This window comes from Rhinolophus ferrumequinum, chromosome 3 (genome assembly GCF_004115265.2).
Source record: "Rhinolophus ferrumequinum isolate MPI-CBG mRhiFer1 chromosome 3, mRhiFer1_v1.p, whole genome shotgun sequence".
Lineage (NCBI taxonomy): Eukaryota > Metazoa > Chordata > Mammalia > Chiroptera > Rhinolophidae > Rhinolophus > Rhinolophus ferrumequinum.
In genome coordinates, this window is record NC_046286.1 from 5163656 (window position 1) to 5190520 (window position 26865).

At 47.7% G+C, this 26865-nt stretch overlaps 2 protein-coding genes across 11 annotated transcripts in view; one reads left to right on the forward strand and one right to left on the reverse strand.

Annotated features, from left to right (window-relative positions):
• The window catches only part of ANKS1A (ankyrin repeat and sterile alpha motif domain containing 1A), a 169913-nt gene extending 165547 nt beyond the window's left edge, over nucleotides 1-4366 (forward strand). For 5 of the 9 annotated variants that reach the window (XM_033102805.1, XM_033102806.1, XM_033102808.1 and 2 more), the window contains one exon: nucleotides 326-1880. In XM_033102805.1, coding sequence (XP_032958696.1) covers nucleotides 326-445 — 120 coding nt within the window. In that variant the 3' untranslated portion in view covers nucleotides 446-1880. The other 4 variants (XM_033102811.1, XM_033102804.1, XM_033102807.1 and 1 more) reach the window with 2 other exon arrangements.
• Nucleotides 4367-12919: 8553 nt separating this feature from the next.
• Nucleotides 12920-25437, reverse strand: TCP11 (t-complex 11). Of its 2 annotated transcripts, none has more exons than XM_033102905.1 (9): nucleotides 25296-25437; nucleotides 22584-22677; nucleotides 20247-20367; nucleotides 16594-16814; nucleotides 15809-15945; nucleotides 15346-15563; nucleotides 15076-15257; nucleotides 13878-14041; nucleotides 12920-13152 (listed from the first exon to the last, which is right to left on the reverse strand). In XM_033102905.1, exons 1-9 carry the CDS (start codon nucleotides 25432-25434, stop codon nucleotides 12920-12922), a joined length of 1509 nt encoding a protein of 502 aa, XP_032958796.1. In that variant the 5' UTR covers nucleotides 25435-25437. The 2 variants fall into 2 exon arrangements, with proteins under 2 accessions (XP_032958796.1, XP_032958795.1); XM_033102904.1 differs by having other exon boundaries at nucleotides 25311-25434.
• Between the last annotated feature and the right edge of the window lie 1428 nt (nucleotides 25438-26865).

The window sequence follows — 26865 nt, forward strand, 5'->3', positions numbered from 1 at the left end:
TCCTCCCCTCTGCAGAGATGGGCAGCCTGCTGTGCTCTTGCCCAGGGTGAGCTCTCTGGCCCTGCCAGAGGGGACCCAACACTGGGAGTTTCCAAACCCCTGTGCCTTCCTCCCACCGTAAACAGGTTTGGGGCCTAGAGCACGATGCTCAGGTCTGTCACGGCTCCTCTCACGGAGCAGCTCTGAGATACCCTTGGGACAAGTTGCCCAGAGCTGGCCCCCCGGGGAGCTTGTTCTTTGGCTGAGAAGAACAGGTGGGACGACAGATGGGCCCTGCTGCCCAGGCCCAGGTGCAGCTCCCTGACTGCGCCTTCTTCCTTGGCAGGTGGAGCCACCCGAGACAGACCCAGATGCCCAGTCCCATGCCAGCGTCTCCTGGGTTGTGGACCCCAAACCAGACTCTAAGCGGAGCCTCAGCACCAAGTATGAGACCACTATCTTCTAACCACCCACTCCCTGTCTCTCACTGTGCCTTGCCATCCGATCTTTCTGCTGTTCTCAACTCTCCTTCCAGCTGCGGACGCCAAGGCCCCACCCCCACCCCCACCCCGGGACCTGCTCTCCTCCTGGGCAGCAGCTCTAGACGCTGCACTCACAGCTTGTACCTAACACCACCGGACACTGTGAATTCCCCCCTTGGGCAAGGACAGCTTGGGGTGGGGGTGAGTTGCCTTTGAGGTGGGCACCAAGAGGGCTAAGGGGCCCTGTTGCGCCCCGACGCCTCGGGGGGCCGCGCTGACTCCTGAGGGGTGGGGGCAGTCTTCGAGCAGTCCACACAGCACCAGTGACAGCTCGTGCTGGCCGGGCTGGGCTCCCTGTCGGCTCTCCTCTCCTGTTTTCTATGCTGAGCCACAGCTGGGTGTGCTGCTAAGAGCTAACTGTCGATTTGCACCTTTCTTGACACAACCGACCACTGTGACCACCTGGTGCCAGAAACCCCACGCACTGTGCTCACAGCCGGCCCGCGGCCCTGCCTCTCTCCTGTGCCGTAGGTGCGGGCCTCCCCCGGGAGACCCTGAGCTCAGCGACATAGCTGGACCAGGGTCCGTGCCAGGCCCTTGGGCACATGCGTGGCTCCAAAGCATGGGGCGCTACGCATGTGAACCCGGCGGGCCGGCGTCACTCACCAGGGCAGTTGGTCCCGGCGGGTCCAAGGAGTGGGATGGCGTGTGTGTGGTCGGCCCCTCACGTCTCCGGCAGTGAGTCACACGGCTGGCTCTGGAGTGTAGCTCACCGAGGAGGAAGGCCTGCCCGGAGGACCCAGCCGGAGCGAGGCCTGTGCCCTGCACACTCCGGGCACCTGCTCCCCGCACAGGACGGGCTGCTCCAGGGCAGGGACCTGAACCCAGACACTTGCATTGCCCTCCGGGAGTTTCCTGACCCTACTCCACAGTGTGGGGACCCAAGATAGTCAGCCATCTCCTGGTCCCTTCCCTGATCACCCGCTCAGCCTCTGACTCTTCTGAGAAACGGAGCTGTGCGGGGTGTCACCTCAAAGCAGGCCAGCCACTGGGATCACGGAGTTGAGGCTTTGAAGAAGCCCCACGCTCTCCGCTGTGGGCACATCCGCTTAGATGGCAGGAGACAGGACAGAAGAAGTTGCCGTGGAGCAATGCAAACAGCATAGTCTAGTGTGAAGCCAGGAAGTTACAGCAGTTACTTAGAATTGAAACCCACATTGATAAGCCAGGGCAGCTCCTTCTGCGTCCCTTCCTGTCCTGTGCCTTCCTGAGCAGGTGCGCCGAGCCAGAGGCACAGTGGGCGTGGGCCACGGCCTGGGGCGGGGGGCTGTGAGGGGCCTTCTGTTCTGCTTCTGCGTTTCCTTTCCGTCTCCTCCACCTGTGCAGGCCCCTTCGGTTAACCCTTTCCTCCCCCCGTTGTGTTTGCTTCTGCCAAGCTGAGCCACTGAGGAGCCAACTCTGCTGCGGAAACACAGACGTGGGGGCACAGGCTCCCACCCACCACCGTCACCTGCAGCTTTGAAGACCCAGGCCCAGCTCTGCCTGTAGGACCTTCTCGGCTGCTCGGCCTGGGCTGCCACCACCAGGCCCTGCAGAGCGAGCCATGCCCGGCTGCAGAGACGCGATCCAGGCCTCTGGCAGATGAGACTGGAACTCCAGAGGGTCAAGAAGGGACTTGTCCAGAACACATTTTTTAATAGAAAAAGATTTTTTATAAAATGAACTTTTAACACTTGGCTCAAACCTCGAGGTTAAACTGCCACCCGTTAGATAAGTGGCTGCAGGGTCAGAGGACAGAACTGACTGGTAAAAGGCCAGTCTGTCCAGCCTCTGTCCTCAGGACGGGGTTTGGCGAGGTCCCGTGGGGCTGAGAAGGCAGGCCTGGGGTGGGTGACAGGAGCAGCACAGGGCACAGCTGACAAGGTTTGGGTAGAGTCAAACCATCCACGCTCATTGCCGTTCCTTATGAACTGCGTGACTTCCTGTCCCTGTTAGACCTGGACTCAGCCTCTGCAGTAAGAGCAGCCTCGGGCACCTGGGAACCACGCAGGCTTCCTGTCCGTGTCTGGGGTCCCTGGGGTTCCACGTGTGAAGGCCCAGAGGCCACATGGAGATGAGCGAGCAGTTCCTGGCGCCATGGTGTCCGAGCCTGCGCCTGGCGCTCCGGCCGCTCCACGGTCTCTGACCTGCAGGTGGTCGCAGCGCTGCCCTGGGCTGCCGAGCCCACGGGCTCTCTGGGGACCTCAGGCTGCCTCAGTTGGGTCAGAAAGGACAAAAGTGACTTTGGGGCATTAACAGGTAGGTCAGCTAAGATTGCTGCCTGCCCATATATGACTTGTGTAATCAGGTCTCTGTGATTAGGACTCACTTTTGATTCTCTGAATTATTGGTTTGACTGTTGTGTTTTCAGCTGCTGGGCTCGTCCCTGGCTCCACTGTAGAAGAGGCTACCCAAGGTGACAGTTTGATTCCCCCCCGTGTGGCCTCAGGGCAGGCAGGCTGGCACCCTGCTATACCACTGCCACTTCGCCCTCCTGCTGGCTCGCTTTGCTTTTTATCTGTGGTTGTGTCCTCCTCCCAGAGTGTAGTAGCGACAAAGGGACAATTCCTGTGAGGCAGAGGCAGAGGCAGTCAGCTGCTCGTCCAGTACCTTCCAGATTCGGGAGCAGAGAGCCTTGCCGGGGGCGGTCCAGCAGGCCGCCGGCCACCCTGGCACCCTCCGTCTGGCCCAGGGTCAGTTCCCCAGGTTTCCGCAGCACTTCTTTCCCAGCGAGGTTTGGGAATTGTTCTGTGCTGTGCACATGTGTGGGGCGAGTGCCCCTGGGCACCCCCACAGCCCCTGTGACCAGAAATTGAAAGCAGGGCGAGCCTTCCTGCTGTGAGGCTGGGCCCTGTGGGTTCCCCTCTGCTGAGCCATCCTGCACCTTAGCCCTGGGAGTCACCTCCACTCTGGAGCAGAGGCAGGAGCGCCTCCACTTTTCGGTACTAAACAGGAACGTCGACACCTGGAAGTTTGACTTGACTTCCGGCTTCTTCCCGGGCCTGTGGGGATTCTCATCAGCTCACACTGTGCAGTGACCAGCACCTACTTTCTTCCAAGAATTGACAAGGCTCCCGAGCCGGTTGGGTACTGCTGCCGGTGCGCTCTGCTCGTGCCGAGGAATGCAGGTCTCTTTCAAGCAAGCCTCTCGGTTAGGTGGTAGGTAGGTCCCAAAACAAAACTAGACACTACGATGAGCTCCTCACGCCTTTTGTTTTAAAGTCAGATGTAGGTGTTTCTTCCCCTTGAAGCTGCTATATCTTCTTTATTTATTCAGGGTATTTTCATATTGGAAAGCCTTAGCTAGTCTGCTCTGGCTTGCGGTTGTTTTGAGATTGGTTTATTTCTGAATATTCCAGAAAGAAAAGAACTGGATCTTTCTTTTTTACTCTTCTCTGGGGCGGGTACTCTCCCTTCTTTGGAAAGGAATATTATAACTTTAAGGACAGGCTTCAAGTGGAAAAGCCCCTGCTTCTACGTCTCTGAGGGCGGGTCACGCAATGTGACAACCCCCGTCGCTGCGTTTCTGAACTGCGGGAGCCTGTTTAGCTGGGACTTGAAATGGGGCTGTTCCTGTCACTGCCTCGTGTCGGCTGGCCAGCTTCTGAGCAGGGCTCCCTCCGCAGGCTCTGCTTGTGCCGTGGCCCGCATCCCTCCTGGGCTTCTAAGCGTCACACTCTGGGGAGGCCTTGAGAAGCCTCGGGCTGAGCAGTAGGCACGGTTGCCGTCACCCAGAGGTTAGAAAGCTGGTCTGACCTTGGTCTGTGTCTGAGATGCCAGACCTGCAGAACGACTGTCACAAAAGGATTGTTGCTGATGGTGTGGCAATGGGACTGAATTGTAATAAAGATGTTATTTAATCTTGGTCTCTGTATTTTGATACTTGAATGACTTCCCCTTTTATTTTGCTGTACATATCCTTGTTAATCTGTCCACTTTTGTCTGAATTACAAACACCTTGTGGTACCAAACGTAACCGATCTGTGCGACAACATAGACTGACCTCACTACACGAGAGTGTAAATATTCCTGGGCTTCCAGCTTTGGTTTTGTTATTTTCATAACTGTACAACTTAGAACAGACCGAATTAATAAATGAGAAGCGACACAAAACCAGCCTTCCGTTTTGGAGTCTTTGACTTGGAATGTTTCTTGCCTGTGGCCTGGTGCAGGCACCGGCTGGACGCTGGCTTGGGTCGGCCGTGCGGATCCCGCTGCTTGGCCAGGATGAGTCGGGAATCCTGCTCGGCTCTGTCCAGCGCCCTTCCCAGAACGGATAGGTGGTTACAGTGAACCCTGGGTAGGTGCCAGGGCGCTGCGGTTCACCTTCCCCTCCTAGGATCATCTAGTCCGAAGACCACGCAGGGGCCACACTGGCTACAGCTACAGCTCTGCGTCCTGGTCTGGACTGGTCGGCCCACAGACATTTATGGAACATGTGTGTACAGGGCAGCATGGGGCGTCAAGAGCTGGAGAAGGAAAGTCTCCCTTAAGGAACTTGGTTTCATTGTGGAGGTTAGGTTTAAACATACACACCTAGCTGCCGGCCCAGAGCCAGGTCGCAGGCCCACAGGAAAGTCCCAGGGCTGCGGGGATTCAGAGGGACCGAGAGTCCGGGGGGCAGGTAGGAGCGGGTGGTGCCAGAGAGGGTTTGGAAAGGCACAAGTGACACTAAGGACCCCATCCGTCATTGATGGAGCGCTTGTGCTGCCAGCAGCTTTATAGGCAACCATCTCATCAGCCCTCACATCTTTCTAGGTAAGTGGTAGCTGTTTATAGAGAAGGAAACAGGCTCAGAGGGATTCAAACACCTGCCCAGGGCTAGCGAGAAAGGACCTCAGAAACCGTGCAGTCTAGTGGCTTCTGGCTCTTCTCAGAGCCCCTGGTCCCATGCCTGCTTCCACCCGAGCTTCCTGGTACTGAACACTCTTGAGTCGTGAGTTTCTGTGACACAGTCCATTTGATAAAGGGCTTTGAAAGAGACCATCAGTGATCTGATCCAATATCCAACTGTATTTATGAAGAAAACAAGGCCCAGAGCAGGGAAATGATTTGCTCTTAGCCAGCCAGCCAGCTAATGGCAGAGAGGACCAGGTCCAGCTTCTTCCCGTGGGAGCTTCTGAGGTCAAACTGCACTGAGATTGGGGAAGTAGCCTGAGGCCAGCGCACTGCCTCACACACCTTTGCTGCCTGGCTTTGCACTCTCCTAGGCAGAAGACGCAGCCAAAAGGAAAAGGTCTGGTCATAATTAGTGTCACTGTTCCTCTGGAACGATACCAAAGACACATTGCCACTATCACAATCCTTTTTGGTGCCACTCAGAAGCTTCACATGTGACACACTGGCCAACCCCGTGCCTGCCGTTCTGAACCTCAGGCAGCGCTACACCTGGCCAAATGGCAAGTGGAGTTGAACAGACGGAGAGAATGGAAGGACGAGGAGGAGGAAAGGGTGGGGTGGCCTCAAAGTTCAAAGCATGGGGTACATGTGACAAGCCTGCATCAGTCCACCCCACCTCCATCCCTCACCTCGGACTCACTTTAGTCCGTGGTCCACACACTGGCTCCTCGGGGCCGTGTCCGCAGTCAGTGGGTATTGATTGCCTCTGGGTTAGAGGGGAGCCTGAGGCGGACTCTCATAAGGCTCTTCCATGCGCTCCTCTCCCCTCCAGGGGCCCATTTCTGTCGCTCTCCTTCAGGTTCTCACCAGTCCCTCCTCACAGATGTATGGCCCAGGCACCCAGGCAGCTGACGCGTTACGACTGTAGGCTGAGCTACAGCAGCCTTCAGGGACCAGCCTTCTGAGTTGGCAGAACCCTGCAAACGAGCACTTTCCAGGACAGCTCACAATACCCTCTGTCAGCTTTGGCCACCTCCGGCTTCCTACCTATATCTGCAGGGTATGAGATGCCACCTGACTCCCAGCAGGCAGACAGGCAGCCCTGTCAGTCTGTCATGCAGTTCAAACTGGCTCACACAGCACCAGTTGCCATCAATAACACCCAAGAAGCTCAGAGGTTTGAACTACCCATTGCTCAGTGAGGCCTCAATGGCTCTGTGACTGCTTCTTCCAGGACTCGGGTGTTAGCAGCACTGTTATAAACAAGCATTTACCAAATTAAAGAATTTCCCTAACATAAAATATTTATTATCCAGGAAAGAGAGCTGGGAAAACTGAGGAGCCACGGGTGGTGGGGACAGTGCAGGGAGATTCCTTTTCCTACTTACACCAAAATAAATTGCAGGTGGCTCATATATTTAATTGTGAAAGAAAGGAAAGGAAAGGGAAAGGGAAAGAAACAGGAAGAAAGAAGGAAGGGAGGAAGAAAGAGGAAGGAAGGAAGAGAAAGAAAAATGAAACACAAAGCTATAAAAAAAAAAAGGGAGACTTTTTTTTTCCATAAACTTGGTATGAAACAAGTCATGTTATAAAATTCTGAATCCATTTTTTTAAAGATCAATATATTCAACTATATAACAATCAAACATTTCTGCGTAGCAAAATGCACCATCAAAAAACCTGAAAATGTTTGCACCATATGTAACAAAGGACAACTTGACAATAGCTATCAAAAGTAAACTGAACTTCTAGTAAGATACTCTTCTCACTAAGTATAATTAAAAACCCTGGCAGGAACACCAAGGGTCACAAAGCCCAAGGCTCTCTGTAGCCAAAGGACAGAAAAGGAGCAGCATAGCAAAACAGAAAACTTGAAGACACTAACCACTCTATTCCATCCACACAACACATACCCTTTGACCCCACCCCTAGGCAGGCCAGCAAAGGCCGAACGGGGAGCCTAGACTGCCACTCTCACCAGGCTTTAAAGAAGTGCCCCAACACTCTCTTTGGAGTGGTGTCAAGTCTATGGAGAACTCTCACTATTGCTCAGCAATAAAGTGGCTGCTCCTGAAAAAGACAATAACCAAAATTAAAATCTCATTGGATGGGCTCAACAGCAGAATGGACAGGAAAGACAGAATCCACAATCTGGAAGATAGAACAATAGAAATTACCCGATCTCAACAACAGAGAGAGAAAATAGATTGAAAACAAAAATGAAGAGAGGCTCAGGGACCTACAGGACTATAACAAAAGATCAAACATTTTTGTCAGCACAGTCCCAGAAGGAGAGGAGAAAGAGGGTGGGACTGAAAAACTACCCCAAAAACTAATAGCTAAAGACTTCCCAAATTTGGCGAGACATAAATCTACAGATTCAAGAAGCTGAGCGCACCCTAATCCAGATAAACCAAAAGAAATCCATGCCAAGGTACATCATAATTAAATTTCTGAAACCGAAAGACAAAGAAAAACTTCTTGAAAGTAGTGAGAGAAAAATGACACCTTCCCTATAGGGGGGAAAGTAATTTGAATGATTGGATTTGTCAGCAGAACTGTGGAGGCCAGAAGGATGTAGTACAATATTTTTCAGGTGCTGAAAGAACTGTGAACCCAGAATTCTACACCCTGCAAAAATATTCTTTAGAAATGAAGAGGAATCAAGACATTCTCAGATGAAGGAAAACAAAGGGACTTAGTCACCTGCCCTAAAAGAATGGTAAAATAGTTTTCTAAATAGAAAATGATAAAAGAAGTAACCTTGGAATATCAGGAAGGGTGAACATTAAGCAAAAATATGGGTAAATACTTTCCTTCTCTTGAGTTTTCTAAATTATGTTTGGTGGTTGAAGCAAAAATTATAACAGAATCTAATGTGGTTCTAAATGTATGTAGAGGAAATATTTAAAACAATTGTCTTTTAAATGGGAAAGGTAAAAGGATGTAAAGGGAGGTAAGATTTTTCTATACTCGAACTGGTAAATGATGATACCAGAAGATTATGGCAAGTTATGTATACACGTAATACCTAGAGAAAACACTAAAAAAGTTATGCAAGGAGATAAACTCAAAAACACTACAGATAAATTGAAATTAAACATTTTTCAAGTAGATCACAGATAAGAAAAAGAATAGAAAAATGAAAAGGGAATAACTACAAAATAAAAACGAAAATGGCAGATTTAAGCCCTAACATATCATAATTACACTAAATTTAAATGCTCTAAAAACACAAATTAGAAAACAGGTTGGCAGAGTAGATTAAAAAACATGAACCAACTATATGCTGTCTACAAGAAAACTTGACTCAAGTAATAACAATATAGGCAGTTTGAGTGTAGAAGGATAGAAAAGATATGTAATACAAACATCAAAGGACAGCATGAGTGGCTATATTAAAATCTCATAAAGTAGGCTTCAGAGCAAAGAAAATTACAAGAGAGAAGGGGTATTATATAATGATAAAAGTCAATGAACCAAGAAAACATATCAATCCTAAATGTGCATGCACCAAACAACAGAGTTATAAAATATGTGAAGCAAAAATTGACTGAACTGAAAGAAACAGACAAATCCACAAATGGTATGGACTGAATTGTGTCGCTGCAAAACTCCTATGTAGAAGCCCCAACTCCCAATATGACAATTGGGAGATAGGGCTTTTAGGAGGTAATTAAGGTTAGATGAGGTCACAAGGGTCATAATTCAATAGAATTGCTGGTCTTACAAGAAAAGGAAGAGAAGTGGAGGGAGGGAGGAGGAAGGGAGGGACAAAAGTAAGGAGGGAAGGAAGGGGAAAGAGAGAATGAGAGAGAGAGAGAGAGAGAGAGAGAGAGAGAGAGAGAGAGAATCTCCAGACACAGACATGAAGAAAGGGCCATGTGAGGACATAGCAAGATGGCAACCATCTATAAGCCAGGAAGAGAGTACTCATCAGAAACTGATTTGCCAGACTTTGATCTGGGACTTTCCAGCCTCCAAAACTGTGAGAAATACATTTCTTTTTTTTTTTTCCTTTTCTTTTTCTTTTTTCAAAAATTTTATTGAGGAATATTGGGGAACAGTGTGTCTTTCCAGAACCCATCAGCTCCATGTCGAGTCATTGTTTTCAATCTAGTTGTGGAGGGCGCAGCTCACTGGCCCGCGTGGGAATTGAACTGGTGACCTTGGTGTTATGAGCACTGCGCTCTAACCACTGAGCCAACCGGCCGTCCTAGAAATACATTTCTATGGTGGATTGTTACGGCAGCCTGAGCAGACTAATGTAGTTGGAGACTTGGTCAACAACTGATAGAACAACTACCGTTGTTTCCCAAAAAAATAAGACCCAGCCAGACCATCAGCTCTAATGTGTCTTTTGGAGCAAAAATTAATATAAGACCCAGTATTATATTATATTATATTATATTATATTATATTATATTATATTATATTATATATGACCCGGTCTTATATTAAAATAAGACCGGGCCTTAAATAAATTTTTGCTCCAAAAGATGCGTTAGAGCTGATAGTCTGGCTAGGTCTTATTTTTGGGAAAACATGGTGGAGAGAAAATCAGCAAGGATATAGAACTTACTACCATCAACCAACAGGATCTTACTGGCACTTATAGAACACTCTGGGCAACAACAGAACGCACTTTTGTCTTTAAAGTGCCCATTGGAACATATACTGGGCCATAAACCAAACCTCAACAAATTTAAAATTACATTTAAGAATTAAAATCATACACAGTGTGTTATTGAACCACAGTAGAATCAAAGTAGAAATCAATAACAGAAAGATAACAGGAAATTCTCCAAACACTTAGAAACAAACAACACATTTTAAAACAATCGATGGGTCAAAAAGAATATCTCAAGGGAAATCAAAATATGCAGTAAACTGAATGAAAACAAAAATACAACATATTAAAATTTGTGTGACAAGGTAAAGCAGTGCTAAAATGGAAATTCATAGTACTAAATGCATTCATTGGAAAAGAGGAAAAATCTTAAATATCTATGCTTCTACCCTCAAGAACCTCAAAAAAGAAGAGTGAAATAAACCCAAAGCCAAGAGAAGGAAGAAAATAATAAAGACAAAAGCAGAAATCAAAACATGCTACAACATGATGAATCTTTAAAACTTACTAAGTGAAAGAAGCCAGTCACAAAAAGATTTCATATTATTCTATTTATCTAGAGTCAGAAAATCCATTGAACAGAAAGCAGATCAGTGCTCACCGGGGGCTACAGGGAGGGAAGAATGAGAAGTGACTGCTAAATGAGTACGGGATTTCCCTCTGTGGTGATGAAAATGTCCCAGAACTCGATAGTGGGGATAGTTGTACAATGCTGTAAATGCACGTATTGTCACTAATGGTAAATTTTATGTATATTTTACAATTTGAAATTTATATCTCTCAAACCATGTGCAGGATGTTAGTCCATATTTCGGCCGGGAACAGGAACCTTCTTATCTTAAAAGCCATCTTGTCTTGCTTTGTACCTTGTACTGCCGGCTTGTGTTTGCCTTAGGCCTGGAGAAACCACCTAGAATGTAGAAACCACCTTATCCTGTCTTGCTTTGTACTTTGTTTGTCTCTTAGGGGCTTGTGATCTGCGGACCTGGGAGGTCCTGGGGTGTCCGGATGGAGGCCTGGGGGCCAGGGTGTGGAGCCGGAGGGCTTGACCACGCCCCCAAAGCCTTTGTTGCTAGAGATAATGCAACGAAAACCCCCTGAAGCATTGAAGGGGGAACAGCCTCGTTACCCCTCCTATAAAACTCCACACCCCTCTCTGCTCGGGAGGTTGTGGTCTTCTCCCTCTGCTGCAGCCTGACCTCCCGCAGCTCAAACATGCTAGTAAGTTCTAATAGACCAAGCTTGGTCTCCTGCGACTCATTCCTCCGGCCGGCCTAACACAGGACTGAATCGAGCTATCTTTCCTTGTTCAGGTCAGGATCCCTGTCTCCTCCACGTGGAGGCACAAGAAAATTAACTCAAAACTTCTAAGAAATCGATCTTTTCATATTTCTATTATGAAGTCCAAAGCAGGGTTCTGTTGTGAGTCCCGTGTCTGCACCCACCGACCAGGTCGCCCTTTTCACAGGAATCCCTTCACATCACTCCTGCCTCTCAGATAATGAGGCTTCCAAAATGTGGATTTTTAAGAAAATTCTAATTGTTGCAGATAAGAGAATCCATCCAGACAAAACTCACTGTTTCTTAAACATACTCCTTTTTCTGGGCTTCTCTAGCTACAGGACATCCTCAGAATGAGGAAACTCGTGAGTGACCCAGACCCTCCAGCTTTTCTGGTCATAGTAGAAGTCACACTGCTGACCGGCTATGCCACCCAGCGAGGCTCTGCTCTCTAAAAAGGAAGTCAAGGAGGAGGAAACCCTGGGCTAACGGAACTCAAACCGCTCTTCAGTTGTTCTTCCTACATTAAGTGTGTTATTTTCAGCTCCCTCCACTCCTCGGATGGTGAGAACATTATTTCTCTTCACCCTACCTGGAGAGTGCATAAGTGTATTTCTGTTTTCTCTTGTGCATTACATAAAAAAGGGGGGAGGGGCGAATCTAAATGGAACATTTTCCTAATTTCAGCCTTACTAGGTTGGGGCTGGTCTGCTGCCATCACTCTGAGAATGACAGCTCGGATCTCTACAACCCCAGAAGACAAGCTCAGGTCCTTTCAAAACATCTCTCATTTGTGGTGCCAAACAGGAGCTCACAACCAAAACTGCCAATTAAAGTCCCAGACTGGAAGTGGGAAGAAGGATGGAAGGTGTTCCACCTCTGAATGCCCACACCTCTCCTGTCTCAGCTTAGAGATGAGACTCACTCAGCGAGAGGACAGGACCAAGGAAAAACCTGATCCAAGTCAGTCGCTGACCCAACTGTCCAAGCCTGAACTCTGGATACTTGCGTGAGAAATCCCATGAACTCTGAAACCTGTTCTCAACTGTAGGCTCGTAGCCGCCAATATCCCTTTTATACCCAGCCCCAGTTTGCACTCTGCTTCAGATCCTGCAACAGAAGAGGGAGCTGAAGCTCTTACTATTTCTTGACTCCTTGCTGCACCCTAGAAATTAGGTTCCTGTTAAATTCTTCCAACCGTGCCCAATCCTGAGCTGAACAGGACAAAACAAAGTTATAACTTCCAGAGAAGCCCTTATACTCACATTTTGGATAATTCCACAGAGTTCTTAGAGCCCTCAGAGAAATGCTTTACCCTTAGACAAAATAACACTAGTACTTGGGTGTCTTGGCTTCTTGGCTTCTCATGTTGAAGGGAACACCTAGCCAGGGGAGGAAAAACTGGGGGCCTCTGGCTTCTTAGCTAGTTGGGGGCTGAGGGCATAGGGCCTGGCCACAGCTCAGCACAGGAACAGTAGTTTTCAGCTCACAAGTTTATTAGTGAATGAATTTGGGCCAGCTGGGTTTACACGCTGGCTCACTCCAGCCCTGGCACTGGCTGCAGGGAGGTGAAAGGCATTCTGCTTGGCTGGTCACAGGTGATGTCACCCCAGCAAAATGATGGGCTGCTTTTCTGGGTCCAAGGTGCCGGGGCTTGGAGCTGGTGCTATCAGAGAGACGCAACTTCTGCTTCCAGTGCCTGGCTTGGGGGGATGAGGGTTTTTAGGATTTCCGTGTAGTAAGGACCAAACACCTGCTGATTGTGATGCTTTAGGTTGACAAACTTCTGGCCCAGTTCAGCCAGTTCTGCTTCGATGAGAGTAAGGCCTCCAGGGAGGTCTAACAGAGATCGCTGCACACCAAGAACCAAACAGCATTTGAGAAACAAATGGATCCGCTGATCTATGGGCAGGAAAGGACAGTGAGACGGGAACCGGCAAACAACTTCCAGGGAGAAATGCTGCCCCTGCATCACCCAAATTCTAAGTTAACTGAGTTACTCACTAACCTACTCGCTTAGCTGGAGATAAGGAAATCTGTTTCGATTTTTGGGGAAGGGGGCTGCTATCTTGCTCCCAAGGACAAAGCCAAGATCAAAAACTAGTGGGCTAGTAAGTTTTTGACTATTCAAAAGATTACTTAAGTATCCATCAGTTAGATCCTACTGAGTAAGTGACGTAACAGGAGCATCTTAGGCTGCTATGGCTGAGGTTAAGAGCAAAGCCAAGTTCACAGCCTCCGTCCAATGTGGGATGTGGGGAGTCCCTCCTAGGGGACCATATCCTCCAGCATAATTCAGCATTAGTTTCTTGTTGGCAGGGGGTGGATCTCACATGTCTCCGACTACACTCAGAAAATGGCCATGAAGGCCAGGGTTGACTTAACCAGGTTGGGTGGACAGTAGACCACACCTAGAAGTCATGAATTGCTGGGTGCAAATCTTCCTTAGAACCATAGAGTTGATCTTTAAAATAGATATTATTTTCAACCCAGCATTTTGAAAAAACGAAAGCCTAAGCAGTGACTTGCTCAATGATCATGTCTGTCCCTGTTGAACGGTTCAGGCACTGACTTTCAGCGTTGGGCTCTACCTCTCCCCGCAGCTCTCACACCCCGAGCCACCTCACCGATGACACTGCGGACACAGTTCTCCTCCTTGGCAATGCTCCGCAGCTGTCCTATCAGGGACGCGGTGTTGTCGCTGCTCAGAGCAGCAAGGCCCATGCTCTTGAGGCTTTGATGCATTTCCTGAGACACCTGTTCACTCACGGTCAGCATAGCCTCCTCGGGCCTAGGCCAGGAAGAAGAGGAAGCGGGTACCACCAGGTGGCCCTGGCACAGGCCAAGCCTGGGAAGCTCCACAGCAGCAGCTGTGCCCACCTGCGGGCGTCTCCCAGCCATCTTCCTGCCCTCAGCCCAGCCCTGGGCCACAGCAGAGGTCAGTGGGTAGGTTGTGTCTTCCCTCTAACCCTCGAGATATCAACTAATATCTCATAGGGTACCAGGTTCTACTTCTTTGTAAACAAGATAAACTAAAGTCAACTCCGGACAAGGGTTTGGTTCTGCTCTCGGATCAACTCAGTATTCTTTAGCTTCATGGAACTTATTTATTTGCAGAGGGTGCCAAAAAAATATATACACATTTTAAGATAGGAAAAAACTATATTAAAATTGTAATACTCAATATATACCAATAACAGAAGATGAATACAAGTCACGTTTGACTTCTGCAATTACAAGAGGTGCTCAACGTGGTGACCATCAGAGTAATTTTAATACGTTTTTTTTTCCTTTCTTAAAATGTGTATCAAAAAAAAAAAGTGTATCCACTTTTTTGGCACCCTTGGTATATATGTACATACATTTTTAAGACTTTCTTGGACATTTCCCACGGTAATCCGTCCTACTGTCACCAATTCCAGTGACAAACCTGGCCCTCTGATTCCGCTGCTGTGATGCCCTGCACACACAGTGGATGGTCAGTCAGCACCACTGACGGACCGATCAGCTCCGAGCTATACATACGACCAGCCCACTGCGCTGTCCTCCATCAGCTAGGTAACCACTCCTTTGCGGCAAACAAGGTCATGAATCATTTTGTGGCAAAGTATCCTCCACGATACTCTTTTTGGAAGAAAGTTTTATTTTTCTTTGTCACAAGCCTCAAGACCACTTATAGGAAGACACCGACAATCTCTGTGGATGGGTGCAAAGTGCCGTTCTGTGCTTTGTGTGGTACGTAAGCCATGATCCTGCTCTGCCGATGCCCTCCTACAACGTATCGTGGACTCTAAAAAAAAAAAACAACCAACCTGTGCAGCTCACCTGGAATTAAACTCCTCCATGTGGGCTTTGGCGATGCGTTTCAGCTTATCCACAAACTGAGGTGAGCCGAACAGAACACTGCCAGAGAAACTGCTGGCCACCAGCAAGACTGCGGCCAGGACGGTTAACTGGCGCAGCTGCGACTCCAGCTCCTGCAGCCGGGCTCTATCCCTCAGCAGGGTCTGAGGAAGGAGGACAAGCCATCAGGAGAGGAGGGCCCTGGCGGAAGCCCTGAGTGCAAAACAACGTGGCGGGGCCCGCACGTCCTACCTCAGGGAACTCCTCATTTTCAGGGTCCCAGAGAAGAAGGTTCAGGAAACCCTGGGACAGCACCATGGCGGGGCTGACGGGCACTGGGCTGTCGGCTGCCCCATTTGGAGACGGGCAGGCCACACTGGAGGAGTCGGGAGCATCAGGGCCCGCTGGAGGCAGCGTGGCGAGGTCTGCTGCCGCGCGGGTCAGCCATTTGGTGGTGTGGTCCAGGAGGCCTGTGACAGGAAGTGTGTGAGCGTCCTCAGCGTCCACATCCCTGCGGCTTCAAGGCTAAGGTTCTTCTCTCAATGGACAGATGCTTTGGGGTCGGAGGGGTGTCTCTGTCGTAGCTGTTCCTTCTCCCTCCCGCTCCCTGCGGAAGAAACTTCCGCTTCCTTAAGAGATGGAATACTCTCCAGCATCATACAAATGAGACCCAAGGTCAGACCTTCCCACTCCTGTCCTCGAGTTATATACATACTAGGCTGCTTGTTGAGGAGTTCCTGGAATTTAGCCCGTTCATGCTCGATGGAATGTTCCTGTAGGTGGGGCTGAAGGCTCTGGATAGTGTAGTTCACCATGTCCATTTTCATCAGGCCCAGAACGTGAAAGATCCCTCTGACACAAGGGAAAACAGAACATTGATACTACGAAAAGAAATCCAGTGAGAAGTGTTCCAAGACAAGGAGTCATTAAATCACTGTATTCTAAAAGTAAGAGGGGCTTTAAAACTAACTTAGTCCTGCCTCCTAAAGAGGACATGTGGCCCAGAGTGAGTGAGTAGCAGAGCTAAGAACAGATAAGGCTTTGGACCTGGAAGTCTCTGAGCTAGATCTCTTTCCACAACGGTCATTCTGGTGTCTCTTAAGAAAAAGTAGTCAGTGGAAGAAAACACACCAGAATGCTAACAATTCTCTCTGGGAAGTGGGATGACAGGTGGTGCTATTTCTGATCTGATTTCTGGGCCAATCACTCTAACCTCTGCCTGCCCTGCCCCATATTGTATGAACTACGATAAGAAAACAGGAAAGCCATGTTTGGACTCCTTGGGAGAAAAGATTACATACGCTCACGTTTGATGGTAGGACGTTACACAGGGGGCCCAATCAATCTAAAAGGATAACCAAAGAGTCTGGGAAGGCCATCTTTGGAAAAGGAAAGCTAATAGGCCCGAGAGAAGGGGGTTAGTCAGGTAGAGCCAGCCAAGACAGGGGCTATCACCCAGGGGAAGAGGCAGGTTTCGGGGGACGGAATCAAGCGTCACACCTCAGTAAGCAAACGGGGTCTGCAACATTCTCGAGTTTCTGCACAGCTTCATCCCGAATTGGTGCGCACAGCAGGGTCATCATGTTGAGAATGCGCTTAGAGAGATGAGGGACATGCAGGTCCCCGCATTCTGCCTCCCGCCTGAGGAGGTCCATGTCCAGAGATTCCTCGATTTCACTTCTGAGGCGGTTCTGGCGTGGTAACAGCAGGGAGAGCAGGATCTGCCCAGGAAACAAAGTCAGAGGACTTACATTGGGTTTAGAGTCCCAGACTTTTTCTAATGGACGAACGCTCTAGTCAAAGACATCCCAGCCTGTGGCTTTTAAGGATCAAGAAGTTGGGTCCCTAAATTCCCTAGACAGCACTATTTATCGTTGTTTAGGGGCCGATAATAGTCCAAGGCTTTTGGGGATCAGTTACTGCAATGATATATTATTGTCTGGGCAGAATGAGATAAAGAGAGAAAATCAAGGAGTGTGGTAAAAAGAAACACAAACGGGGGCGGCCAGATGGCTCAGTTGGTTAGAGCGCGGTGCTCTTAACGATGCCAGTCCAATTCCCACACGGGCCACTGTGAGCTGCGCCCTCCACAAGTACATTGAAACAACTACTTGACTTGGAGCTCCTGGAAAAACACACTTAAATTTAAAAAAAGTTAAAAACAAAACAAAACACAAACTGCAACACATATAAAATACACACCGTGACATGATGCTAAGGTACTCTTCATTTAGAAAAGTGGGCATTTTTGAGATTTTTACTTCAGAGAGTAAGGATATAATATGCAAAGGAACTGCTAAAAGTAACTGGAAATAGCCAATTAACATGTGAACAGAGTGTCTCTTCATCTCTGTGCCCCGTAACCTACAGAACATGGTGGGGGTGAGGGATGGGTTTCAATGATTATTTGTTTAATTGAATGGAGCACCGTGTTGTCATAGCAAGATCCCATGTTTAGCTTCTTAAACAAAGGGCAAGGTGCTCCATGTTATCTGTGCAAATGGTGAACCGCGCCGGTCATCCATGTGGAGCCTGTCAGTTCCGGGTCCACCCTTCAGTGCCGACTCGGAAAATGCAGCCGGCCCTTCCTGTAGTTTTATTTTGCTGGCTGGCACAAAGTTAGGTTTTGTTAGAGTATGCTGACGCGATGCTAAAAAGAAGAGTCCTCCTTCCTGGTTCTGTGCGCTCCTCCTCAGCAAGCTCCTACAGCATTACAGCTTCCCTCTGTTCAAATTACTGTCTGCTTTCTTCTCCTGATTGGACCCTGACTGATACAAAATTGGTACCATGAGTGAGGTTCGAACTCAATGGCCATATGTCCACTGGGTCTGATGAGCAGAAGTAGCAAGTATTTTAGATACCTTAGAAAGACATGCAAACTGGAGGATGGCGGATAATCCCCACAAAAATTCAGCGAAGCTGCCAGAGCTTCAGGGGTCTGGACCTTGTCAAGCTATTCCCTCCAAGATGAAAGACAAGTTGCTGTACCTCAAACTTCCCACCATGAAAAAAGAGGCACGGTACTTATAAGTCTTTTTGGATTTTCAAGGTAACCTACACTACCTTTGTGTTTTGTGGATTGAAAAAGGGCTCTGTAATCAATCTGACACGTCAAATGACTGAAAGTAACCTCCCAGGGTGACCTGATCATAAATTCCTAACTAGGCAGGTCATGGTGGGTAGTCACGTCCCAGGCATATAGTTTCTGTAGTAAAAGGTTTGTCTTTACTTTAAGCCAGCCCTGTCCGTTGTTTCTGCGCACCTCTGAACTGCCAGAGTAGTCTTAGTCAGACCCCCTCAAGGGAGCAAATAATCTTGTTAACTATAGTCTTCCTTACGTTCCCCCCTTAATTCAAAATGTATAAAAGAAACTGCAAAACTGTCATCCTCTGGCACATTTGAGATCTTGCTCCCCGGCACGGTGTCTGTTTGGCTCAAATAAAATCAGACTCTTACAAAAATTCTCCATAGGTTTGGACGTTCTTATGTGACACTCATTTAGTCACTGATGAGGTTGCCAATTTCAACCTCATGGGGCTCCAGAGCCAGAGAAGGTTCTGAAGCAAGTCCAGGCTGCCAGACGAGCTGCTCTACCATTTGGGACTTATGATCCAGCAGGTTCAATGATATTTGAAGTGTCCACGGCAAGTAAGTATGCAGTACTGAGCCTCTGGCAGGCACTCACAGGGGCGTCACAGCACAGATCTCCAGGACTTTGGAGCAAATCTATGCCCTCTTCTAAAGATAACTATTTGCCTTTGCTCCTAGGCCTTGGCAGGAAGTAAATACCTCACCATAGGACAGTGGTGACCACGTGGTCTGAGCTTCCCATGAGGAGCTGGGTGTTGTCTAACCTCCCGAGCCATAACATCAAACAGTCCGGGAATTCAAATGTGTGTAGAAGCATGAGTGTGGGAGCTGAGTAGCCAAAGCAGTGGAATGTGACATTTGTCAATTTATCATCTCTTAGCACCAAGTCCGTCCATCCTTTCTCTGCTCTGGAAAAATGAACTTTGTTAAATATTTTTCCTTTACCAGATGGTAAATTTTAAGCTTCATCTGTAGGGTGTACTATATGCAGTATGACTGCAGTAAACTGCAGTTTATGCAGTTTTCTATGCTGCCTAACACACTACCGTAAACTTAGATGCTTAAAACAGCATATACATTTGTTATCCCACAGCTTCTGTGGGTCAGGGGTCCAGGCACAGTTTAACTGGGTGCTCTGTTCAGGGTCTCACAAGGCTCTAATCAAGATGTCAGCTGGGCTGCATTCTCATTTGGAAGCTTGCCTGGGGAAGAATCTGTTACCAAGCTCATTCAAATGGTTGGCTGAATTCATTTCCTTACAGCTATATGCTTGAGGGCCCCAGCTTCTTACTGGCCATTGGCTGGGTGCTGGTCCTAGAGGCCACCTGCATTTCCTGGCCACGTGGCCCTCTCCAGAGGTAGTTCACAACGTACCTGTTTGCTTCTTCCAGGCCAGCAGGAGAATGTCTCTCTCCAGTCTGCTACGACAGTCTTGCACAACAAAATGTGACATCCCAGCACCTCTGCCATATTCGACTGGTTAGACGCAAGTCACAGATCTCATCCCCACTTGAGGAGAGAGGATTAGACAAGGGTGTGAATCACTAGGCGTTACCTGAGCATTTCTTTTGGGTTCTGGAATGCTCACTTGGCAGGCTCCTGTAGTATGCATGGCGTTGCCAGCCGCCAGCTCCTGCAGTCCGAGTGGCGTCTCCAGTGCCAGGCTGCTGCAGCAGGGGCTGGTACCCTAGCACCCAGTGCCTGCCCTGTGTGGTGGTCAGCAACTTCCCCTGGCACAGCTGTGCCCTCTCCAGTGAGTACTGGGGTGTTCTATGTCAGCCTTAGGGGTATGGTGGACCCTCCTTTTATCTGATATTCCCGTGTTCTTTAGAGTTCTCTTTGTTCTTACTGGCCCAAAGCCCTCATTTCTCCAATTCCCTGTTGTAATGATTTTTATATGAAAACTCCCTTGTTGAAATCACTGTGTGATTTTTGTTGACTGATTAGAGTATGACGGATTCACGGACCACGCTGTTAGGATTTGCTAGCCACTGACATTCGAATGAGTTAGGGATGTCCTGTCCAGGAACGTCACATCTACAAATGGAAGGTTAGTCACTCACCTCTTTCATTTCTTTCAGAAGCTCAAGAGCACAGCTGAAGTCTGGGGGAGTAGCTGATAGTTGCTGTTTAAGATGATCCCAAAAGGCATCGTGCATTTTCTCCTTGACCTTGCCTTCCAGACTGTACAAGGGTTAAATAAACAAATTACTTTTTCTATCCAAAAATGGCTCTAAGACATTATCTCCTAAGCCCCACATAAGCGTTTGTATGATAAAACGCTTTACACTGACAGGGAAAGGCCAGGAACTATGTTTGGACTGCAACAGAGTTCAATAGCTGGGGTTAGACTTGGCTGTCCGGGGCATCTGCAAAACCTCTCAGAAGGGCTCTCGCGGTTCTAGAACAGCCTTCTCTCTGCAGTAGGAAGAAACCCGAAGAGAGGTCAGGCTGAGCTTTAGCACTGGTTTTGCATCTAGCCTAGATAATATGTGACTCCGTTTCCATGTATGTATACATATGGCAATGAACTAAATGGTCTTTCATTTTCTTAGAGTCTTAAACTCTAGGAAAGGATTTTCCTTCTTTGATAATACCTGAATACCCACAGATATTTCCAAATCAGCAGGTCTAAAATTGAATTCATTATCGTCTCCCTCCAAACTTGTTCCTCCTATATTTCCAGCCTCATGTAGCCAGTCATGGAAGCCAGAAAGATCAGTCTTTTTTTTCTCTTAGAAAGACAGAAGAAACAAAGGCAATTCAATTGAGAAAGGACAGTCTTTTCAACAAATGGTGCTGAAACAACTGCACATCTACACGCAAAAATACGAATCTAGACACAGACCTTCCACCTTCCACGAATGGATCATAGACAAGTAACCTCAAACTCTATTTCAACCTTTTTCCAGAGATAAACTGCCTTACCTTCCTTGAAAACCCAGCTCTCAATAGTACTATTTCCCCTGCTCGTTTGTCCCTCCCTCATTTCCTCGACCTCCTCCCCAACCCAACTCCTTCACCACCAGCTCTTTAGTAGAAGCTCACTCTCCGTTTCATTTTTCTCCTCTCCTGCCAGCAGTGAGAGTGGTGCTAGGAGATCTGGATTTTGGTGGAAACCTGTTCCCAGAACTGTGCTTGGCACAGACACCTGTTGGCACCAGGCAAGGGCAAATCAGAGCACGCAGACCAGGCGGCAGCTTGTGACAGGGAATAGCACTTTAGTGACAGATTCCCTGAAGTTGCCAAATAACAAAAGCATTTAAGGAAGCCGACTAATCACAAGCTGCCATTATTTATTCTGGCATTTATTCTGGTGGGAAATTAGAACTGTTTTAAAATGTAAATGCTGACAGTGAATTTACCCACTTACCTGCTAATAAGCCAGCAGAGCCATTTAATTCATACTTACAGAACGGTTCCTATTTATTTATTGCAATGTCAATAGAACTAAGAAGAATCAAAATAAAGCTTGATGGGGGTGGGGGAGTATTATTTATCAACAGGGTTCTGATCCTAATTCATAAATTAAGCTAATTATGAAGCCAGGAAAAAGAAAGAGTTGAAAATGCCACTATTAGAAAATTAACCTTTTTATCTGCGCCTGTTTAATCTGTGATCACTTAAAAGAGTAACTGATAGGAGCCATGGGTAAGCAGCTAATAAAATGACCCCAAAGATCTGTAATTCCTGGTACTCACAGCCTGGTGTAATCCCGTCCCCTGGAGAGTGGGCTAGGTTTAGTGACTCCCTTCTAGGGGACAGAATGTGGCAGGGGTATAGGATATCACTTCTGAGGTTAGATAACAAGACTGTGGTTTCCATCAGAGGCACTGGCTCTCACACTCTCATGCCCTTGCTCTGAGTGAGGGCAGCCAGCTGCCACATTGTGAGCTGCTCTGTGGAATGGTCCAGGCGGCCAAGACTGAAGGAGGCTCTGCCAACAGTCAACAGACTGACTGCAGCCTCAGGAAAGACCTTGAGCCAGAGGCACACTGTTAGTTAAACCAGGCGCACATTTCTGACCCACAGAAACTGAGACAATGAACGTCGTCATTTTAGCTGCTAAGTTTTGGGGTAATTTGTTACACAGCAATAGCTAGCTACTCCAGGCCACTTCCTCCATATCTGTCAGAAAATCCACCCTGTCCCAAAGTGAACATTCCAACAATAATTGCTTGGTTAATTAACATTTATTCACTGGAACAATAATTTACTGGTTAAATAACATTTGCTTCTTGTCCCTCTGATAATAATAATTATAACTGATTCCTCTTCTGTTTAAGTTGTTGAGACCTCTTAAGGCTTATATTCAAACATTGATTGTATTATTACATAAAAATGCTTTAAGTCTGGTCAGAAGCCATTAAATAAAATGGGAAAATGAGGAAAGTGTATACCTGCTTGGAGGTAAAACTTCTTCCATGTGAAAATCATGGTTCATCCCAACCTCATTGCTGAGCTTGGAAGCGTCATTATCTGTATCTATCAGACCTATGACAGAAAGAACGGACAGTGGACAACGGTGAACCCACACGAGTCTGAATTTCTATTTTATTCAGAGATTCACTCCACTGAGGAGGCCCCAAATTTGGATTCAAACTGATCGTACACGAAGTCATTCAACCATTCTAGTCCTTTCCATTTTGTGAACTCTAGGCCCCGTGACTGGGCCTCTCAGAGAAGTCCAGCATGGGAGGTGAGGGAGGCCAGAGAAGTTATTTTATAATATATAGAAAGTGAAACCAATTAAAACCTTTCTCTTACAAAGTAAAAAGAATAATTAAGCAGCAAAGAAACAATAATTTGCTTACAAAAATAAACATGAATTATGATACACATTCCACACTTCTCTTCCTGCCTCTGATAAAATTGAATTCTCCACAGAGACAATACTGAATGGCGCCAACGTCATTTGGTCTTCTAAAACAGTAGTTCTCAGATTTAAGATTTCACAGACTAATTCAATTTCCAAAAAGTGAGCAACTGACAATAACTTGCCAACTTTTTGTTTGGCCAAGTCTGGACAGTGAAACAAGCAAATAAAAAAAAAAAATCAACTCTACCACCACCAAAACCATCATTTCATAAAAGAAAGGATAATGTAACCTCCAAAAGAGCAGAAAGGGAATACTGTCAGAATAAAGTGTAATCTTTTAAATGGAATCAATTTAGCTTTAGGAAAAGCTCATTACAACATCTTTATTTCATTTTACTAAATAGATTACCAAGAATTTTGTCACAAACCAGATTTGGGAACCACTGTTCTAAGTTCTTAGTAAAGAGCTAGCTGATAGATAGCACTCTCATATAATAAGCATACATGGTAGTTATAACGATTATTTGGTATATAAAACGAAGTTGCACACAATTAATCATATTTTCTCACACTCTTTCAATGAAGCTTCATAATTTGTTCACAGAAAAGTATTTGGCTCCAAGATGTGTGGCAGATATAAATGAACTAAGATTGGCCATAACTTGGTAATTGTTGAAGCTGGGTGATTAAGTGGGGGTTCCTGATACGAGCCTCCCTACTTTTGTAAATGTTTACGTTTTCCATTAGTAAAAAGATTTACTAATGGAAAATTTATCGTACAAAAATAGGTTACATAGGAGAATGCCTTTGTTTTTAGAAGATACGTGATGAAGTTTTTCGAGGTAATTTCATGACTTTAACTTAGTTTCGGTAAAAGGAAAACAAATAGAGAGAAGGCGCGTGCAATGAGTCCTGCTTAAGTAAACATAAAGGTGAATTGAACCTTAAGTGGATAGTTGAAGTTCCCTTTACTTTGCAGCCTCTCTGAAGTTTTAGTTCCAGCCAAAATTACAAAACACAGTCAAATATGCAAATAGACTTACCACTAATTCAAAATGAGAACCAAAAAAAAAATCTTCAGAGACTGATCTATAGCAGCTTATTGAAGAACTGAAGGAAATATACACTTTCCAATGACAACAGATCAGAGGTCACACAGCTTGCTTTGACAAGATTGTTCTGTTGCTAACCAGAACACTAAGCAACTCCAACAGCTGTAATATTCAGGAAAGGAGAGGGCTCAAAGAGAATTTAGAGATAAAATGCAACTAAGGTAGATTTTAAAAATCCAGATCCCAAGGACAAAGACGTTTTCAAGATAGTATAGTAAGTAACTTAACAAGTCAACCCAGTATATAAAATTTCAAACTTATTTTTCTTAAAGAGGAAATTTGTTATTCATTTTACTGAAAGTTGTTTTACCTATGGATTCATTTAAATAGCCACTTCAATTGCTTAAATTGTGTTTGCAAAAAACGTGACTTTCACCTCTCCTCACGTTCGTTCGTATCTACAGAATACTTATTCCCAGTCGGGATTACCAAGCACCCAATTTGCGCTTTAGTACCAGTCTGTTAACCAGCAGCGACCCCACGTGGCTACAAGAGAAACGAATATAATTCAACTTGGTAGCATGGCCTTGAAATCAATTTTCCCATTTCAATCTTCAAGAACTTAACTCATGTTTTTGCATGTGAATAAGTCGACAGACTGATGACTGTTTAGACTCTCTGGAGATTATTATAAGAGAAATGCGGGATGCATTTCCCATCGAGCGGCCCTGGCCTCGCCGGCGGGGGTGCGCGGAGTGGGCCTGGTGGCCTGCTCACTGCCGTCCCTCCCCTCCGGGCAGGATGCGTCCCAGTGAGCTCAGACCAACCGAAGTGACCTTGTGCCCCAATAGAAACATAAAAAAAAAATCCACTCTCGTATAAGAGCTAAAGAATATGAACCCCAAGAGAACACAGTTCCTATCTGGGATCATTGGGTTGTTTAAAATCTACCCCAGGTGTCCCATTTTCCTCCTACAAATTCGAAATACAACAAAGATGGCTTTGAAATGACTTGGCCTCAAGTCTTGCCACATTTCAAGTAATCGCACTTGGGTCCCTTCTTGCTCCAGAACCGAAGACCCTGTGGTCAATAGAGAGCCTAGAGACCAGGGTGGGAGAAGAAGGGCAAACCAAAAGAGAGGGACGGTGAAGAGAGAACTGGGGCCACAGCGGCTGCGGGCCCTTAGTGGCTCCTTTCGACCTAATCCACACTAAGCACCCCGGAGAGGCAATAGGGCCGCCGGGCATGGACCTACGGGGAGGGTGGTCCTCGGGGCTGCTCTGGTCCTCCTGGGTCGGTCTTGGTGTTTCGGGCTTACAGGACCCGCTTTCTGCATCGCCAGGGTCCTTCCGAGGCACGTTCTCCTCGACGCCCAGCATTTTGCTGACAGGATCTGGGGGTGGGGAGAAATCGCACGCTGTTGGTGTCCAGGCAGGAGGCTCTCCAACTGTCAAGGGCTGCTGAGGCCCAGCCGGTCGCACCCGACCTGGACAAACCAAAAGAGGGCAGCTTCGGGGTCCCTCAGGGGACAGTCTGGCAAAGGAACCTGGAGGACCAGGGACGCGGGATCAGAGTGAGGTCCGAGCGTTGAACGCGCAACGAGGAAACTGAGGCCAAAGGGTCTGCGGCGCAGTATGGGCGCTGCCTGCGCTGGACACGGCCCCTCCATCGCCAGGCGACCTCCTCGCCCCAAACGCCCTCCCCAGGCGCTCGGGCCCCGATCCTCTCACCTCCTCCCTGGCAAGTGGACCCCCTACTCTGGAGAGGGCTGGGCGGCTGCGCAGCCTGGAGGCTCCGGCCGTACCACCGCGGCGGGGCGGCGGGGACGCGTGGCCCGGAGGGTCGGGACGGTGGCACGCAGGCGACCAGGCCCACACCACGCGCACCCCCGCCGGCGACGCCAGGGGCGCTCGATGGGAGAGTCCAGGATTTGAAAACAAACCTCTGTGTGTCTCCGGGGCAACGGGGTGGGGTCACGTGCAGGCCCAGCATCCGTGGCCACCTGGGATGGTTGTCGCAGGCACGAAGACCCCAGGCCTCTGGTTACATGGGCGTTGGGGCGCGTCCCTGCCTGACATCTCCCGCTCTTCCCCAACGACAAAGATCCCCTGGAACTACTTAGGAAGGGAAGGAGCAATATGTTTTGTTTCTTCTCAGCCTGTTTCTATAGACTGAGAAACACAGAACCACAACCCAGAAGGGTTGTTTCTTTAGCACATCCTTGGCACATTGTGAGAGAAGGACCGTGCTCCCATTCTACAGGTGTGGAAACTGAGAGACCTGTGTTCTCTTGTGTGCTGCTGATCAGCAGAGGCCTGCGGGCTGGGAGGCAGTGTAGGCTCTTCCCACTGAATTCCTGGCCTAGGGTTCATCTGTGACCTGGGGCTGCTGGAGCTGACTGGCTCCAGGTCACTGGCCTTTCTTGGTTCTGGTTCTGCTCTGTTGCCCCTGAGGTGGTGTTTGGACCTGGAGTGACCCCTCCCCCCCTTGCAGTCCCTGCTCTTTGGGGGGAAAAATGAAAAGGAAGTTTCCATTCCACACTCTCCCATCCTTCTTTATTACTCTGCCTTGATTTCTTACCACAAAAGCTTACTTTTTAAAAACATAAATAAAACAAAAGATGAAAATATTGCCTGGAAGAAACCAAGTTCTCATTATAACCCTTGCCTTGTTAGTGTGGAATGTGGATTTTTCTTGCACAACTTGTGCATTTTGAAGGGGAAAATGAAGAGGCCCAAGAACATTTCTGCTTGAGAAAGTCGACTCAGCTCTGAGGACCAGGAAGATATGAAGGAAATGGCCTGGTAAAG

What these genes read in the sequence shown, in the direction of transcription:
- TCP11 (XM_033102905.1), bottom strand. Translation starts at nt 25,434, where the DNA reads ATGCTGGGCGTCGAGGAGAACGTGCCTCGGAAGGACCCTGGCGATGCA. An exon ending in GACCCCGTTTGCTTACTGAG is followed by an intron (nt 15,946 to 16,593) that starts GTGTGACGCTTG and finishes CCCTTGTGTCAG; the next exon opens with AGGGATCTTTCACGTTCTGG. An exon ending in CTGTGTCCGCAGTGTCATCG is followed by an intron (nt 13,153 to 13,877) that starts GTGAGGTGGCTC and finishes TCCTGCCCATAG; the next exon opens with ATCAGCGGATCCATTTGTTT.